Here is a 15339-nt window from a genome sequence, read left to right as displayed (position 1 = left end):
CTGAAATACCAGATTTTTTTTCATTAATTCTTTATTTCGTATATAGGAATATGGGAGTCCGTGTATGCACAAGACTCAACGTATTCCTTGTGTTAAAATAAAAAGTTTATATAACATAAGGAATATGTCCTACAAAGTCCTAGTATTTCGTAAACACAAATAAGCAAATATACAAATAATATTTTATATATAATTAGATATCCAGATAGGAAACATGTTATATTGACGTCGAATGATGTCATCAGACATCAAAATGACGTCAGTTTGCTACTTGAATATAGTATTTTATTATATATATGGACTTTATTTCCTCGAGGTTTTATAAACAAAATAAGATGAACAAGATTAATATTTTTTTATGTCTTTGTTAATTGATGTACATCCAGTAAGAATTAAATTAAACTTATTAAATTCGTGAAAAAAAACGACCAATACTGGACTACAAAAATTTTTCTTTATTTATTTAATTCATGACGTTTCGACCTGTGGTTTAGGTCTTTATCAAATGATTAATTCTTTTATAAGATGTCAATATAATTAAAGTGGTGTTAATTTTTTTAAAAAACATTTCAATCACACTATGTATTAAAACTTGTGTCTCTCAGGACATCTCGTTGTTATGTGAAAATAAGATTTTATCCCAAGTAGCAAGCATATTTCATTTTGACGTCAGTTTGCTACTAGATAGTCACAGTAATTATTATGATATCACTTTGACGTCAAAATAACGTAATTTGATGTCAAAAGGACTACTTTTGCTATGTTTCATAAAATCTGATACAATTAAATAATTTTAACTTCTAGAGAGAAGCTCTAGACAGAGGAGAATAATTATTTAATAATTAAGAAAATGATAATATTACACTATTATGATAACGATGAAGATCTATAAGTAAAGCGGAGTGGGCTAATTAAGAGCCGTAAGTGCGGACTGTTTGTGCATATTTAATATCAGAGCCTTCTACTTCAATTTCGATGACGATGATGATGAGGATGATGCACTACCTTGTTAAAACAGACTACCTGTCTGGTAGCTGGATGAGGACTAAGGAAGAGTCGTTCGCTGGTGTCGCTGCCGCAGCTGGAACTCTCACTCATTTCTGTGGTGAATTTCCTAGAGGCTCTCGGACTCGGGGGTGCGGCTCTACTCTGTCCTCCCAAACTTATACCCACATTTCTCGAACATACTTGGGACTGGATGTGCTCGCACACTCGCCTGAATCTTCGGATGTTCCCTGCGAATATTAATCAATTGCATTACAACTAATTCGACAGTCTATATGTTCCCTTACGGAAATGTTCAGAAAAACTCCCAGACAGCAAGCATGCGTCATTTTGACGTTTAATGACGTCAATTTGCTATTAGAGTATTTTTTCTTAATTCTATTTTCTAGTAAAAACAAAATTCGAATAAAATTAATATATAAAATGAATTGATGAAAACAACAAAAAGAAAGGCTACCGGATTCTATTCGTCGACTTTATCATTTTATATATACATATGCAAATGCATACATAAGAATATACATGTGCAGATAAGATGTAAGGCTGCATGTATCTTACTGACATGAGCCAAGGATGCTACCACCGATCGATAGTGCGCTTGGATGACTGCCAAACATCGAACAATGAAAAATATTTCATCGAAATCGAAATTTTCGGGTTTGTGAAGTTCCTTATTAATGTTTACTAAGTATTTTTGCAAAGACTTTGTACATTTTTCGCTCTTTAGTTATTCAAGTAGCAAACTGGCGTTATTAAACGTCAAAGTGACATCACTTTGATGTTTAATAACGCCAGTTAGCAAAACGATATTCCTAATTGAAGAAAAAGAAGCTAAGCAAAAATGGTGTGCTTACCGCTCAATAATGTGAACGTGATGGCGAAGAGGGGCTCGTTTGGTTGCTTCGAGATCGCACTAATATCAACTTGAAAGCGCACTTGTCTTTGGAACATGACAGGTGCGGTGCTACCTCTCTTGTACTCCACTCTGAACGACATCGGTGAGCTTACACTGTGAGATAATTCTGCTATCTGCAGGTATAAGTTCGTTCCAAATTAAAATATTAAAGATATTATTGAAAATATTCAATAATGACAAACAAATTTACTATTAAAAAATAATTAAATGTACAGTGTAACAAAATAACATTAAATTTTTAGGAAATTGTGCACATAAAGAGAATTATGTTCTGATTCAGCAAAAATTCTACCTAAAATTATTAAAGACTGAAAAAATTATACATACAAGACATCAAATATTTCAAATCATAAAATTTCTTTAAATTTTTTAAATATTATAATTTTTAATGGAAAAAGAATTTCGTAGTTTTTAAATATATAATATGTATGCAGATTAATCTATCTTAAATACTTTATTTGTATTGCACAGATGTTTTGTTTAAAATAATTATTCCTTTCTCTCTCTCTCCCAAATATATAAGATTAACTATTATTTTACTTTTTTTATTTTTAAAAATTACTCCGAAATTGACAATGATTGTTTGGACTAAACTCCGATTAACTTAATCGGATTAATATATCACGCAATACCCGCATTTTATTAATTCAGAATAACTTCAAAATTATTATTAATTATTTGTCATCCGATGTGCGGAGAGAAAGATAACATTAGAATCAATAAGTATATAAAATGTGAAATTTCACTGAAAAAAATTGTTAACTCGATTAAATCTTTCAACTAAATTACTTAATTTTGTTAATTGAGACATGTATTAGTATTTAAGTCAAATATATGTTTTGTTAATATATTATATTTAATTTAAATTTTTATATTATTTATAATTGAACAAGGTTTAGTCAAGTGAACAATTTTTTTCAGTATAAATAATTTCATATATCAATTGAATTGATTACCGAGTACGTTAATCAGACTTTAATCGAAGTGATCTCTGATCTCGATATACTTACGGACAAGAAAGCATGGATCAGATCAGCCTTGACACTGGCCAGTGGTTTTCCCTTAACCAGGACGGTGAAAGTCTCGTCTTTTTCCGTAGTCATCAAGCTACCGAACCACGATTTCTTTGTTAGTTCCGGAGAGGAATCTGGCGTGAGGTGTACCTATATGCAGTAGGAAGCTTACTTTGTGATTCCTCCTGAGATATATATGAATAAAATTAATTTTATATTTAATGTCTATTCAAACTACATCATATTATCTATTACACTCCGCTAAAATGTTCAAAATTCATTTTTCACTGGAATTTTACTGTGCATGGAAATATATTTATTGACTTTTAAATTGTATCAGGATTAATCGGATTATTAAACTCATCCATCAAATTTAATATGCTGTAAGTAACACGTGTTGCGATTGAAATACAATACAGTGTCATAATACAAATGATAATAAAAAGAAATTATTTATACTTTTTTATCTACTATCGCATACCTCCTCGGTACTAGTGAGCAATTTACGACGATGAAACCTGGGACTGCCTAAGAAGGAATTCTTGATCGTGGTCAATCTCGATCTCCAGTGATGAGCTCCGGATCCTGCTCCTGTGTGAGGCGATCCAGGGGGTGTAATACCGACCGCAACTATTGAGAAACAAGCTACGTTTTAATACAGCGGGCTTATCTTAAGCACAATTAAATAATACGTCATAGTTTCATCTATTCCTTTGGAAATTAAAAATTATTTATTTCTTCAAAGGATTCCGCACAATCTTTATAGAAATTGGCTGTTTTTTTTCATATGTTGTAGCTTATGATCTGCTGCACAAAAGATGTAATAGCTAAATAATGAACGGTTAGGGAGTTGTAAACCAGTGAAGTAACTTGCAGAACCCGAGCTTTTCACGTTTAACTGGTTATAAATCAGTAACTGTTTATTATTTAGCTTTGAACCTATTACATTTTTTATTCAGATCATAAGCCACATGTGAGAAAATCAGCTGATTTTATCGGGATTCAATTTTATATAGGACTTCATATAGATTCAAAAAGCCTGCACTAATCCTATATAAAATTGAATCTCGGTTTATAGGTTGAAAAACTAAATAATAGACAGTTACCGATTTATAACTATAGTTAAACATGAAAAATTTGGGCTTTGCGAGTTGTGTGAGTGACTATAACTCAGTAATTGTCCATTATTCAGCTTCGACGTTATCTTTTATTCACCAGGTCACAAGCTATAATATATGAGAAAATTAGCCAATTCCAAAATCCAATATCCATAAAAATTGTGCGAAGTTCTTTACTTGGAACTTCCAGTGTTACTGTAAAAACTCACCAGGTTGCATCTCGTTAAGTTCAATGCCGACACTGGTGAGCGCCGACGCCGACGCCGGCGTTGGTACGCTCTGACTCGTAGGACTGCCGTTTCCAGCGGTGGTAGTAGTACTACTGCCTATGGACAACCTGTGCGGACTGCTGGTAACCGTTTGGCCTACGTGTGATATCGGCGCTCGGTGAGGACTCAATAGGCCCGCAGGCGCGTGCAACGGCGAGCTACCCGGAGTTGACGCGTGCGAATGAGAGCTGTGAGTGTGACACCCGCCTGTACTTGGTGATCGGCGCGCGTGGTGTCTCGTGCTGCAACAATCAGCGATACCATTAATGAAACAGCGCTCACTTAGACACTTTAATTGATGTTCCCATTGGTATTAATTGTTTTGTGTTTTATTTTGCGGAAGAGCTCAACCCAGGTAGCAAGTGTACGTCATTTTGACGTCGAATGACGTCATAGACGTCAAATTGACATCATTTTGACTTCTAATGATGTCAATTTGTTACTTGGGAAGATTCCAAACATGATACGAGAGCTAGTCCTAAGCCTGTACAAAGTTCAGATCTGACGGAAAAGAAAGTGAAATGAAGGAAATATGTACAAAACACGCGACATAACTGACGCTGTCATGCAATGTCAATTTCAAGTGAACCAACTGCCTGACATTGCAGAACTCTTTCATTAAGCACATGAGTTTTATTCATAAAATGCACGAATCTCTTCAGTATTACTTTCTGGACGCATCTCGTTTATTAAAATTCACTTGAGGTCTACCTGGACTGTCTTCTGGGCGTCAATGGCGATCCATGACTGATCTGTCCGAGATTGAGCGCGGTACTTCCGTTCACTCTACATGTGTCCACTCGTTTCCTCGGTGGATCAGCTTCCAATTGTCCTGCGGATCCCCTCATGCCACCCCTCATTACTTCCAGCTCGTCCTCGCACGCCGGTCTCCTTCGCTTCCTCTCCAGCAACAGGAAATATATCACTTTTTCCGTGTTGTGGCTGAGGAGAAGTTTTCTCGTTACTTTGTAAAGTCTTTTTTTTTCACGATATATTTCCAATCATTAGCTAGATTTAAATCCTTTAGATAGATTTAAGTTAAATATAAAGTCTCTGATCATCTTACTTTGGACTGAGCAGTTCCTGAATGAGTTTGTCGCGCTCTTTGAAGCAACCAAGACTCGCGATCGCTTGCAGCACGTCGGGATCGATCGCATCCACGGACGGAATAACGTGCGTCTGCACTACATCCATCATCGACATCTCCAACTCCAGCTCGCCCTTACCCGCCGCCGTTACCCAGATATGTTTGTTTATTTCCGCTAACTAAAACAAAAAAATAGCCTTGCTTGTTATTTACAAAATATATATTTCAGCACTAAATATTAAATATAATATATCTAATGTTTTTCTATATATTTTACTATTTATATTTTATTCAGCACTAAATATTAAATATATCTAATATGTTTTTTTTATATATTTTACTATTTATATTTTATTCAGCACTAAATTTTAAATGTATCTAATATGTTTTTCTATATATTTTATTATTTATATTTTATTTAAAACTGCTTTACGATTAAAGCGTCTCACCGTCAGTCTTTTCTCAGGATCAACCTCTATCATACCCCTGAGCAAATTCTGACACTCAGGCGGTACGAAGTGCGGTATGTAAAACAGTCCCCGCTTAACTTTCTCCAGTAATTTTCTCAGATTGTCATCGTCGAAAGGTAACGCACCTACCAGAAGCGCGTAAAGTATCACCCCGCAGGACCAAACATCCGCCTTTCTGCCGTCATACTTTTCACCCTGAAAAAAAGAGGAAATGCTTTTATATAAATGATGTATATACGCTTATTAGTTATTACTCGCTTCATTTATCACTCTTGTAATTCGATACGCTATCGATTAGCCATTAGGGAGAAAATTAATTATAAAAGAGGTCCTTACTCTAATGACTTCGGGACAGGCGTAATGAGGCGAGCCGCAACTAGTCTCCAACATGGAACCCGCAGGTTGTAAAGATGCCATTCCAAAATCCGCTATCTTAATATTATTCTTCTCATCCAGTAATAAGTTTTCAGGTTTCAAATCTCTGTGGCTGTAAAAATGACGACAAAAATCAGTCTTATCGTAGATAATATCGAGAAAGAGAAACAATAATAAAAAAAAATACGATTATTTATGTTATGAATAACGAGACTCACCATATACTATGGCTGTGACAAAAGTCTAATGCGGAAATTATTTGTCGAAAAAATCGTCTCGCTTCCTTCGGAGTCAGTCTACCCTTTTTAACCAAATAATCGAACAGCTCCCCACCCGAGACGTGTTCCAGTACAAGATACCTTGAAAGAATAATATTGGTATTATAAGAGGTTTTTCTCATTTGTAAAGATATTTTTATCAATTTTTAGCTTACAAATATTTCTTGTTTTCGTACACATCCGACAGGCCGAGCACGTGAGGATGGTCGATCAGTTTCATGATTGCGATTTCGCGCTCCACTTTCATCAGCACAGATTCCGAAAGCTTTTCACGATTGATAATCTTGATTGCTACCTTTTTGCCCAACACACAGTGTACGCCAAGCTTTACCAATCCTAAAATAAAAAGGAAAATCTCTACTTTATACATATTAGCATAGGAAAAACAGGAAGATAAAGAAGAAAGATTTCTCTATTTTTTTTTAATTTAACTGCGATGTGCCTTAAAAACACAAACAGCTCTAATTATTTTGGTCTCATTATTACATTAAAATAATAAAATTTTCTGCAATTTTTGCAATAATAACAAATTGAAAATATATTATTAAAAAATATTTTGAAATACATTAATAATTCAAATATAAATATATAGTGAGTAAGTGCGTTATTATAATTATTTGCGCCATATATTATCCTCGCAATCTACTCTTAATTATTATATAATGACAATTATATATACATATAATGACACAACCATATTTGTACGATGATATTATCATTGAACGTAAATGTACAGAATACGTATTAGTAATTTAGCAACGCAGCAAATTTTTTTGACTAAAATTTTTTTTATATTTTTTCTATTTTGTATTAATTTTTAATTTCCGCAAATTTTTTAATTTTTGTATTTTTTATTTATTTGTCGCAATTTTTTATATCGTTATTTTTTTTTAATATTAATTTATTAGATTAATAATTTATAAAACAAAAGTGATTTACTTGAATCGTCCCAAGTAGCAAACTGACGTCATTAAACGTCAAAATGACGTCATTAAACGTCAAAATGACGTTATTAAATGTCAAAATGACGTACGTTTGCTACTTAGGGCAGCCTGAAATTTATAAATCGCATCAGACAATGTTTTTATCCACTTAAATAGTTGAACCAACGATGATTGTACCGTTTAAACGAATATACAAAGAGAAAAAAGGGAGGAGAAAAACAGCAGGAAACTGTTCGTCGTAAAAGCGATAATGGGGAGCAATTAAAAGTCCTTATAATGAAGTTCGCATCTAATTGGAGGTAGAAAAGGATTAATCCTAGATGAGGAATTTGCATAGCCTTTACATAGCAATTATATGAAAACTATTAACAATCTTGCAGGCGCTCGATTATCACGAAGTGATCAACGTTTTTTGATTACTCGAGCGAAACATAATTTTTTCACGTGCGCGTTGGCTTCCCTATATATCTATCGCATGTGCACTTATTTACATGTCGTCTAAAAATATATTATATATTTCTGTGACGTTATATCGCAACGTTATAAATAGCCCGAAACACTTTTTATGATCGATGATTATCTTTTAGACAGCCTCAATAGAGCCACATGAAATGAAGTCCGATGTTAAGTCCCGATGATTGACGACATGACATTTATGTATAGAGATGTTAAATAGAACGCAGCGTTTCCATCAAATCTGATGACAATTGCATTAACAGCACCATCGAGAGAGTTAAAATCATTTTTTTTCTTCGCAATCCGTAATTAAACAATGTCGAAAGTAGATGCATTCGAAGAATAAAATTTCCGAATATTTTTTTACGCAAAACTAATTTCCCAAATTTAAGTATCTGAAACGATGTGAAGAAATGAAATTCGTATTTGCAAAATGTTTCAAAATTTAATTTTTTTTTAATATTTCTTTTTTAATAATTTCAAAATTTTTTGTCATTTCATAGAGATTTTTTATCTAATCTTTTAATGCAACAAATATAATATTAATTTATGTGACAAACATAATTTTAATTTAATCAGAAATGAATTTGAATTAGGTTTGAATGTTTTTCGGGATGGGGACAACTTCTTTTAATAAACATTCTATAAGAATGACTTATCAAATTGAGCAATTCCAGAAGTAACCCCAAGTAGCAAACTGACGTCATTAAACATCAAAATGTCATTTTGTCGTCTGATAACGTCATTCGATGTCAAAATGACGTATTGCTACCTGAGAACATTCTTGCCCTTCTCAAATAGCAAATTGACATCATTTAACGTCAAAATGACGTCATTTTGCTGTTTGATGACGTCATTCAATGTCAAAATGACGTATTGCTACCTGAGAACATTTTTGTCCTCAAATAGCAAATTGACATCATTAACGTCAAAATGACGTCATTTTAACGTCGAATGACGTCATTAGACGTCAAAATGACGTATGCCTGCTACCTGGGTTGTCTTTTCACCCAAATAGCAAACTGACGTCATTAAACGTCAAAATGACGTACGTTTGCTACCTGGGTAGTATTTTTTCGCGCGAAAACACGTAAGAAAGTCTGAAAATTGTTATATTCTTCTCTGTAACTTTTCATCCAGATCTAATAACCACTTGGTTATAATTCAAACTTGTGCCAGCAAGCACGAGCGGCAATTTCATTACCCGTTTGCGCGTGGGTCACAGAATTCAAAGCGTGGAGAGGAATTCATTCGTATGATTAACGCACCGTATTGTCACGTGCCGGAGCATGCACCCCTTCCAAGGTGCATATGGGATCGATATAGTCTGCCAGAGGAAATGACCACTACGAGACTCATTCGCTGAAAGCCAACCCATGTGAATTCATTAACAAGTTCTTGCGAAACACTACACACGTTGATCGCAAAAAAATTCGCATCTCTATATAAACTTTGCATTTGAAGGCTCTGCCGGTAAAAATTTGGATACAGATCTAAAAAGAAACGTAAAAGTCTAATAAAAAGTTCTATTTAAAACAGAAGTCAATTATCTCTCCTCTTTTCATTTTAATACCACCAATTTACGCTAGCATTCATATGCAAAATACGCACGTTGGCGTTCTCTTCTTTCTTTGGTTCATTGTCATCGACATTATATTATTTCCTATAGTCTCTTCGTCGATGGTGCTTAATTAGAAACGCTCGTTAAATACTTAATAAAAATTTGCAATCATTATCAAGGATGTTTTTCTCTTCCAGTCAATGCAATACAGAAATTTAATTTTAGAATTTTAATTTTACATTTTCACATTAATTCTGTAATTACATTTGTTATTAAAATACTGATTTACAAGCTGATTTATCCAAGTAGCAAACTGACGTCATTAAATGTCAAAATGACATGTGTTTGTTAACTGGGGTATGTAATGCATTTCTTTGTGTTGCGTAGAGAGATATTTAACGAAAAATATTTAAAAATATACAATGAAATGTATAATCAAAATATACATATATGTCAATTCTTTTAATTACCAGGTTTTTCAATTATTTTAATAATATTAGTGAAATTTCGCATTTTATCCTTTTTTATTACAACTTTTTCCTATAATTGAAAACAAAATCTTGGATCAAATGCTTTGATATCAATATACTAATTTTAATTCTAATTTTCTTATATGTATTAAGCAATATTCTTAAAATATTTCGATAAAAATTTTCCTTTCTATTTATCTTGTTTTTATATCATCTGTAACCGACTCAAATTTTGAAAAATAGTACAATTTAGTTCTACCAATTTATAATTGGACGCAGTTATGTCATATGGAACCAATCACCATTTTTTTTATTTCAAGATTTTTATTGATATGGCCAAATGTATCAGGCACAATTTGCAATAAAAATTTCGAAATAGAAAATTGATGATTGGTTCCCCATATTGCATAACTGCGTTCATCTGTGTGACAATATGAATACACATATACATATTTTTGTATACATTTCAATTATTGCTCTCAAACATTTCTAGCTCTCTATCTGCCCATAACCACTGTATAATTAGTATGTCATCAGTATTGATCGCATAATAGCATAATAGCATCGAATACCTTCGAGGTGAGAGCAAATTAGTGCGGCATTAACTTCTCCGCAAATATTCTTGATGTACGAGCTTTTTATAAAACACATTTGTTCTCTCACTTATTTTTTTATGATTCATATCGTGAAAAATTTTTTAACCATTAATTATCTATTTTTCCTCGAATTATTGCACTTATGGTATTTTTATTGTGCCACAACAAACATAATTTTGCTATAAAAAGCATTTTGTAATAATTACAATTGTAACATTTGATATTTGCAGAAATATATATATAGTGTTATTATTTATGTATGCATACATATTTATACACACAATATTTATATTTTATTATATATAAATAGTACATATATAAATATATAACATATAAATAATAAATGTAATAAATTATATAAATATACATATATATATATATATATATATATATATATATATATTGTTTATAAAATGTTTGTAAAAAATGTTTATATATAAACAGTATTCTCAAAATATTATTTATCGTATGATTTTCCTTAATGTGTATATAAGATGTATGGAATATGTATCTATTTTAGATAAATTTACTATATATATAGCGTGTCGTAGTAACGACGAAAGACAATACCTAAGTTTTGTTTGGGCGAAACAATAGACCGATGGACAGAGAGAAGTTAATGAAACAATCAAATCCGTATCGAGTTGGAAAATGTATTTAACTGAATATTACCATAAAGCTGATATTCATTATTTATGGAATGACTATTCGATCTTATGTGCCGGAAACGCGAGTTGGTTTCATTATACAAAAAAATAATAAACAAAAAAATATACGAACAAGACTAGTCATTTCTTGTATTTTTTTTACGCTGAATATGATTCCAGTTTTTAAAGTGTTTTATTATATCACAATTTTGAGAAATTAGCAGTTAAAATTGTAAGAATTGCTCTATTTAAATATGTTATATATTATAATTACAGTATATTATAATTATAATATATTATAATTACAGTATGTGACGTATTGTGTGGAAAAATTTTATTGCAATTAAAATTAAGTGCTGTTAAGATTTTTAACCCACAAAAGAAACTTACTGTATCGATTACGCGTAACAAGATATTCATAATTAAATAAAATTAACATGATTAAGTATATTTTCAATTATATTTCATTTAAATTTCAGGACTTTTTTAAGCTGCCGAATACAAATTCAATGTTAAAATGAATAATATTTGGAAATATTTGGATATTTTGCAAAAAATTTATATATCTTTTTTTAGAGCTGAAAGTCTGAACAAGTTACTTCATTTTTATTGCAATAAAACCAATTCATATCGTAGCTATAATAATAAAATATGTTATAATTATAACTCCATTTCTTCCAATTTTAATTGCAAAATTTCCAAAATTATGGAGCAATTTGTAAACCGAAATCATCTTTAGCGTGAACAAAACTAGAAACGATTAATTTTGATCTTGTATCTGAAAAAAGTTGCTTCTTGTAAAATGATATTCGTAAAAAAATCTTTTTTCTCGTAATTTGTTATGATATCAGAATTCGCAATCTTTTGCAGATTTGCAAGATCTCGAAGAAGATATCTTTGTTTCATAAGTATACGGATAATTAAATAATCCATGAAACTTGCATGTGTTCTATATATCTCTCTCTCTCACACACACATACATACGTACAAAGGACGCCCTTGAAATCGCGCGAGAAAGTTTTGCAGCAAATTTATATCGATCAATGTATTCATGCGCACCGACTTCGATAAGTTTTGGGTAAGCAAGAAACCGCGACACCATCGACTCGGACAGTCAATTTCACACATATGTGCAATTATACAAATTCCTATAATCGCATGTGCAAAGTTATACATCCTACGTCCTCTCAAATACGTGGAACTTGCTCTGATTCTTCAACCCCTATTTAACTAGATATTATTCTGCGATTTGCCATCCAATATAAAGATAACAATTATGTTAAAGATTTTGCGACACAGAACAAAAGAGGGAAAAAGATAGATAGATAGATAGATTAGATAGAAGGGTGGAGGAGAAAGAGGGATGATGCACCACCCACCGGTCTGGCCTTTCCCCAAGGTCTTCTCCAACCGATAAGGGCCGACGTACTGATGAGTCTCCTGGGTGTTGGACCCGATAGGGCTCTCTTTGCCCTGCATCGCTGCCGAGCCTCCACCTTCCTCTTGGTCCGCCAGGTTGAATGATTGTTTTGTACAAGCCACGGGGATCGAACGGCCACGCAGATCCTTCCTCTTCCTCTTCTTCAGCTTCCTGTGTCCTCCCACAGGTTCGTCGTGTATCACTTTCTCGCGGGATTGCTGTGTTCCACTGCCATTTTACCTCTATGCACTTTGTTGGAGTGATTTGAAGGCGCAACTCTTGCGATGGGATTCGAAGAAAACGCTCTGTCAAAGGCAACTCGAGAAATTAATGATTTTTTCCAGGTCCATTCAGACACAAACAATCCGGAAAGCAATGATGTTCCAGTCTGTCTCGAATTATTACTGTATACATTCTGAATGAAACTTTACCCAAATTATCTACAAATGTTATTTGGAATATTTTGCCTTTTCGTTTCTAATGAACCGAGAACGATCAAAAATCACGTGTCACGTACACATCCATAGTTTAGTTAGCCTAAATTCTTATCCCTCAAAAGACGACGTTTTCACTTTCGACGATGAAATAAGGGAGCACGAAATACTTTCAGAGGCAGAGGCATCATATACCTACAAATACACACTCGCGCTAACATTATATCACTGTCGTAAGTGTTCTTTTATCTTCGGTGGATGTATCTTGCGAATTTGTTCCATGCTGTCTCCTTGCAAGCTCGCCCGGGATATTTCGAAGAACTACACTAGCTGATTCGCCCATTTGAGTTAGCGAGGTATCAAGCGAACTATATAGATATATACATATAGAAGTAGTTGGAGTTGATTATTTAGATATTTATGAAGGTAGTATCTGCAGTTGCTCCTGCATCAGTCGTTCACGGCCAGGCAGGATTTCACGAAAATGGACGCCATTATGATTCGCGCCATTTATGAGAAAAGATCCCACAGCACCCGGGTCTAGCCTCGCTCGGGCTAAGCCTCCAAGGAAAATTGGCCGTTTTTAGCCCTCGCTTGCGATCCCGCAGACTCCTCCGCTTCACGAAGACTCCCCTCGTTCGTCCATCAGCCTCAAGCGGATCGTCGAGTCCGCTTCCATTGATGATACCTTCTGGCTCCGCTGACAAAGTTGGCACCCGAGAACAGAACGAACTCGATGGCTTCCTCAAGACTTCCTAGACACCCTCGGGGCTCGGGCTGGCACGTATGCATGGGCACCCTCCTCCGTTTGAGTCATTCTACCCTGCACGCATTCACGCATCGGTGTCGCTATAATCTAGCTGATAAGCGGCGTGATCGTGTTCCGGCGATCCGAGTGTCCCTTTTATCGCGGATCGGGAGGAATCCGGATCCTCGGCGCGAAAATCTTTGGCCCTTGCCTCGTCTCGTATCAAATTGTATATACTTTCCACGGCTCTCTCTCTCTCTCTCTCTCTCTTTTTTCTCTCCTCTCTATCGTGATTACATTACCATTTTTAGCGATGAAATATAGCCCCGTTTTACGGAACTGACGACTACTACGGCGCTCCCAGTTCGATTACGTGCCGGGGCGCACAAAGGGGGGTAAGGTGGTGCGCGCGCACCCCCACGCCCGCTAACGAACAGACCCTTTCCACCCTCTGCGCGCATGCAGAGAACACGATCGCCGACCAGCGGAGAACGGCGATAGATATGCGAGGGTGTCAAATCAGGCTCTGGAAAACGTGGCGGACGGAACGGAGCCGCGTGTCCGTCCGTCTTCGGGGTGGCAAAGTGTGCTCGCGCGAGGGGTTGATACCTCCACCGTCGATACAAAGACAATTGCCGATGGTTCGTGTCCGGGCTTCGTGTTATGCTTGAATGGGTTCTTCATCGTGCGAGGGTGCTCGTGGCTTATTTTGGTTTTTTTTTTCTTTCTTCTCTGCTGTTGATTTTATCTTATTTAGAAGGTGTATATATATATAATCTTCGTTTTATTTTTACCCACCTAAGGGATGATATATTTGTATTTCGAGCACATGTCAGAATTGTTACATTCAATGAATATTATAAATTTAAGTGGAAAAGACAAAATTGTCGTCATGAATAAATTATTCGAATAGTTATATCATCGTTTCTCTTTCAATCTGGATCTTTTCACTTTTTAATCCAATTTCCATTCTTAGACCGAAGTCTGTTTTTCTATCATGTTTATTATGACTATATGGAATTATTTATAATTACGCTTAAAAAAATTTGTTGACTAAATCGTCCGACTAAATATTATTTTATTAATTGAACGTATATATTGAAGAAATATTTAAATTAAATATAACATGTTAAATCTAACAAAACATATATTTGACTTAAATATATATGTTCAATTAATAAAATAGTAATTTAATGAACGATTTAATCAAGTTAACAATTTTTTCAGTGTAGTATTATATATCATTGACATTTTTTTATATTTTTCATTATCGTATTTTTCTTTCTAAATTTAAATAAATAATACAATTGATTTTTATTCAATTCTATCTTCAATAAAATTGTATTATTATGCAACATAAATAAAAAATCAAGTTTGTCATAATTTTATGTCTCTTTTATCTTCTATATATGTATATATAAGTTGACGGAGAAACAAAATACGACGTAACGTATGTAAAGAATAATTAACACAAATCCTTGACGCTCCCTAGCCATTGCTTACATTGCTTACAAGCATCTTGCTTTTGTCAC

General features: G+C 33.9%; 1 protein-coding gene across 3 annotated transcripts in view; it reads right to left on the bottom strand.

Annotated features, from left to right (window-relative positions):
• Window positions 1–15339, bottom strand: part of sff (BRSK family serine/threonine-protein kinase sugar-free frosting) — a 29499-nt gene that overhangs the window by 10317 nt on the left and 3843 nt on the right. The window contains exons 1-12 of one of the 3 annotated variants that reach the window (XM_029305937.2): window positions 12585–14512; window positions 6687–6867; window positions 6472–6612; window positions 6215–6365; window positions 5858–6073; window positions 5388–5587; window positions 5033–5263; window positions 4262–4563; window positions 3416–3564; window positions 2932–3084; window positions 1860–2034; window positions 1006–1235 (exon numbers count right to left, since the gene is read on the bottom strand). In XM_029305937.2, coding sequence (XP_029161770.1) covers window positions 1006–1235; window positions 1860–2034; window positions 2932–3084; window positions 3416–3564; window positions 4262–4563; window positions 5033–5263; window positions 5388–5587; window positions 5858–6073; window positions 6215–6365; window positions 6472–6612; window positions 6687–6867; window positions 12585–12684 — 2229 coding nt within the window. In that variant the 5' untranslated portion in view covers window positions 12685–14512. Of the gene's footprint in view, window positions 1–1005; window positions 1236–1859; window positions 2035–2931; window positions 3085–3415; window positions 3565–4261; window positions 4564–5032; window positions 5264–5387; window positions 5588–5857; window positions 6074–6214; window positions 6366–6471; window positions 6613–6686; window positions 6868–12584; window positions 14513–15339 lie in introns of those variants that run through there. The other 2 variants (XM_029305938.2, XM_029305939.2) reach the window with 2 other exon arrangements.

The sequence above is a fragment of the Nylanderia fulva genome, unplaced genomic scaffold, assembly GCF_048542155.1.
Source record: "Nylanderia fulva isolate GAGA-0341 unplaced genomic scaffold, ASM4854215v1 Scaffold4, whole genome shotgun sequence".
NCBI classification, from domain to species: domain Eukaryota; kingdom Metazoa; phylum Arthropoda; class Insecta; order Hymenoptera; family Formicidae; genus Nylanderia; species Nylanderia fulva.
Note: the sequence above shows the minus strand (reverse complement) of the source record. Positions and strands in the feature narration are given on the sequence as shown.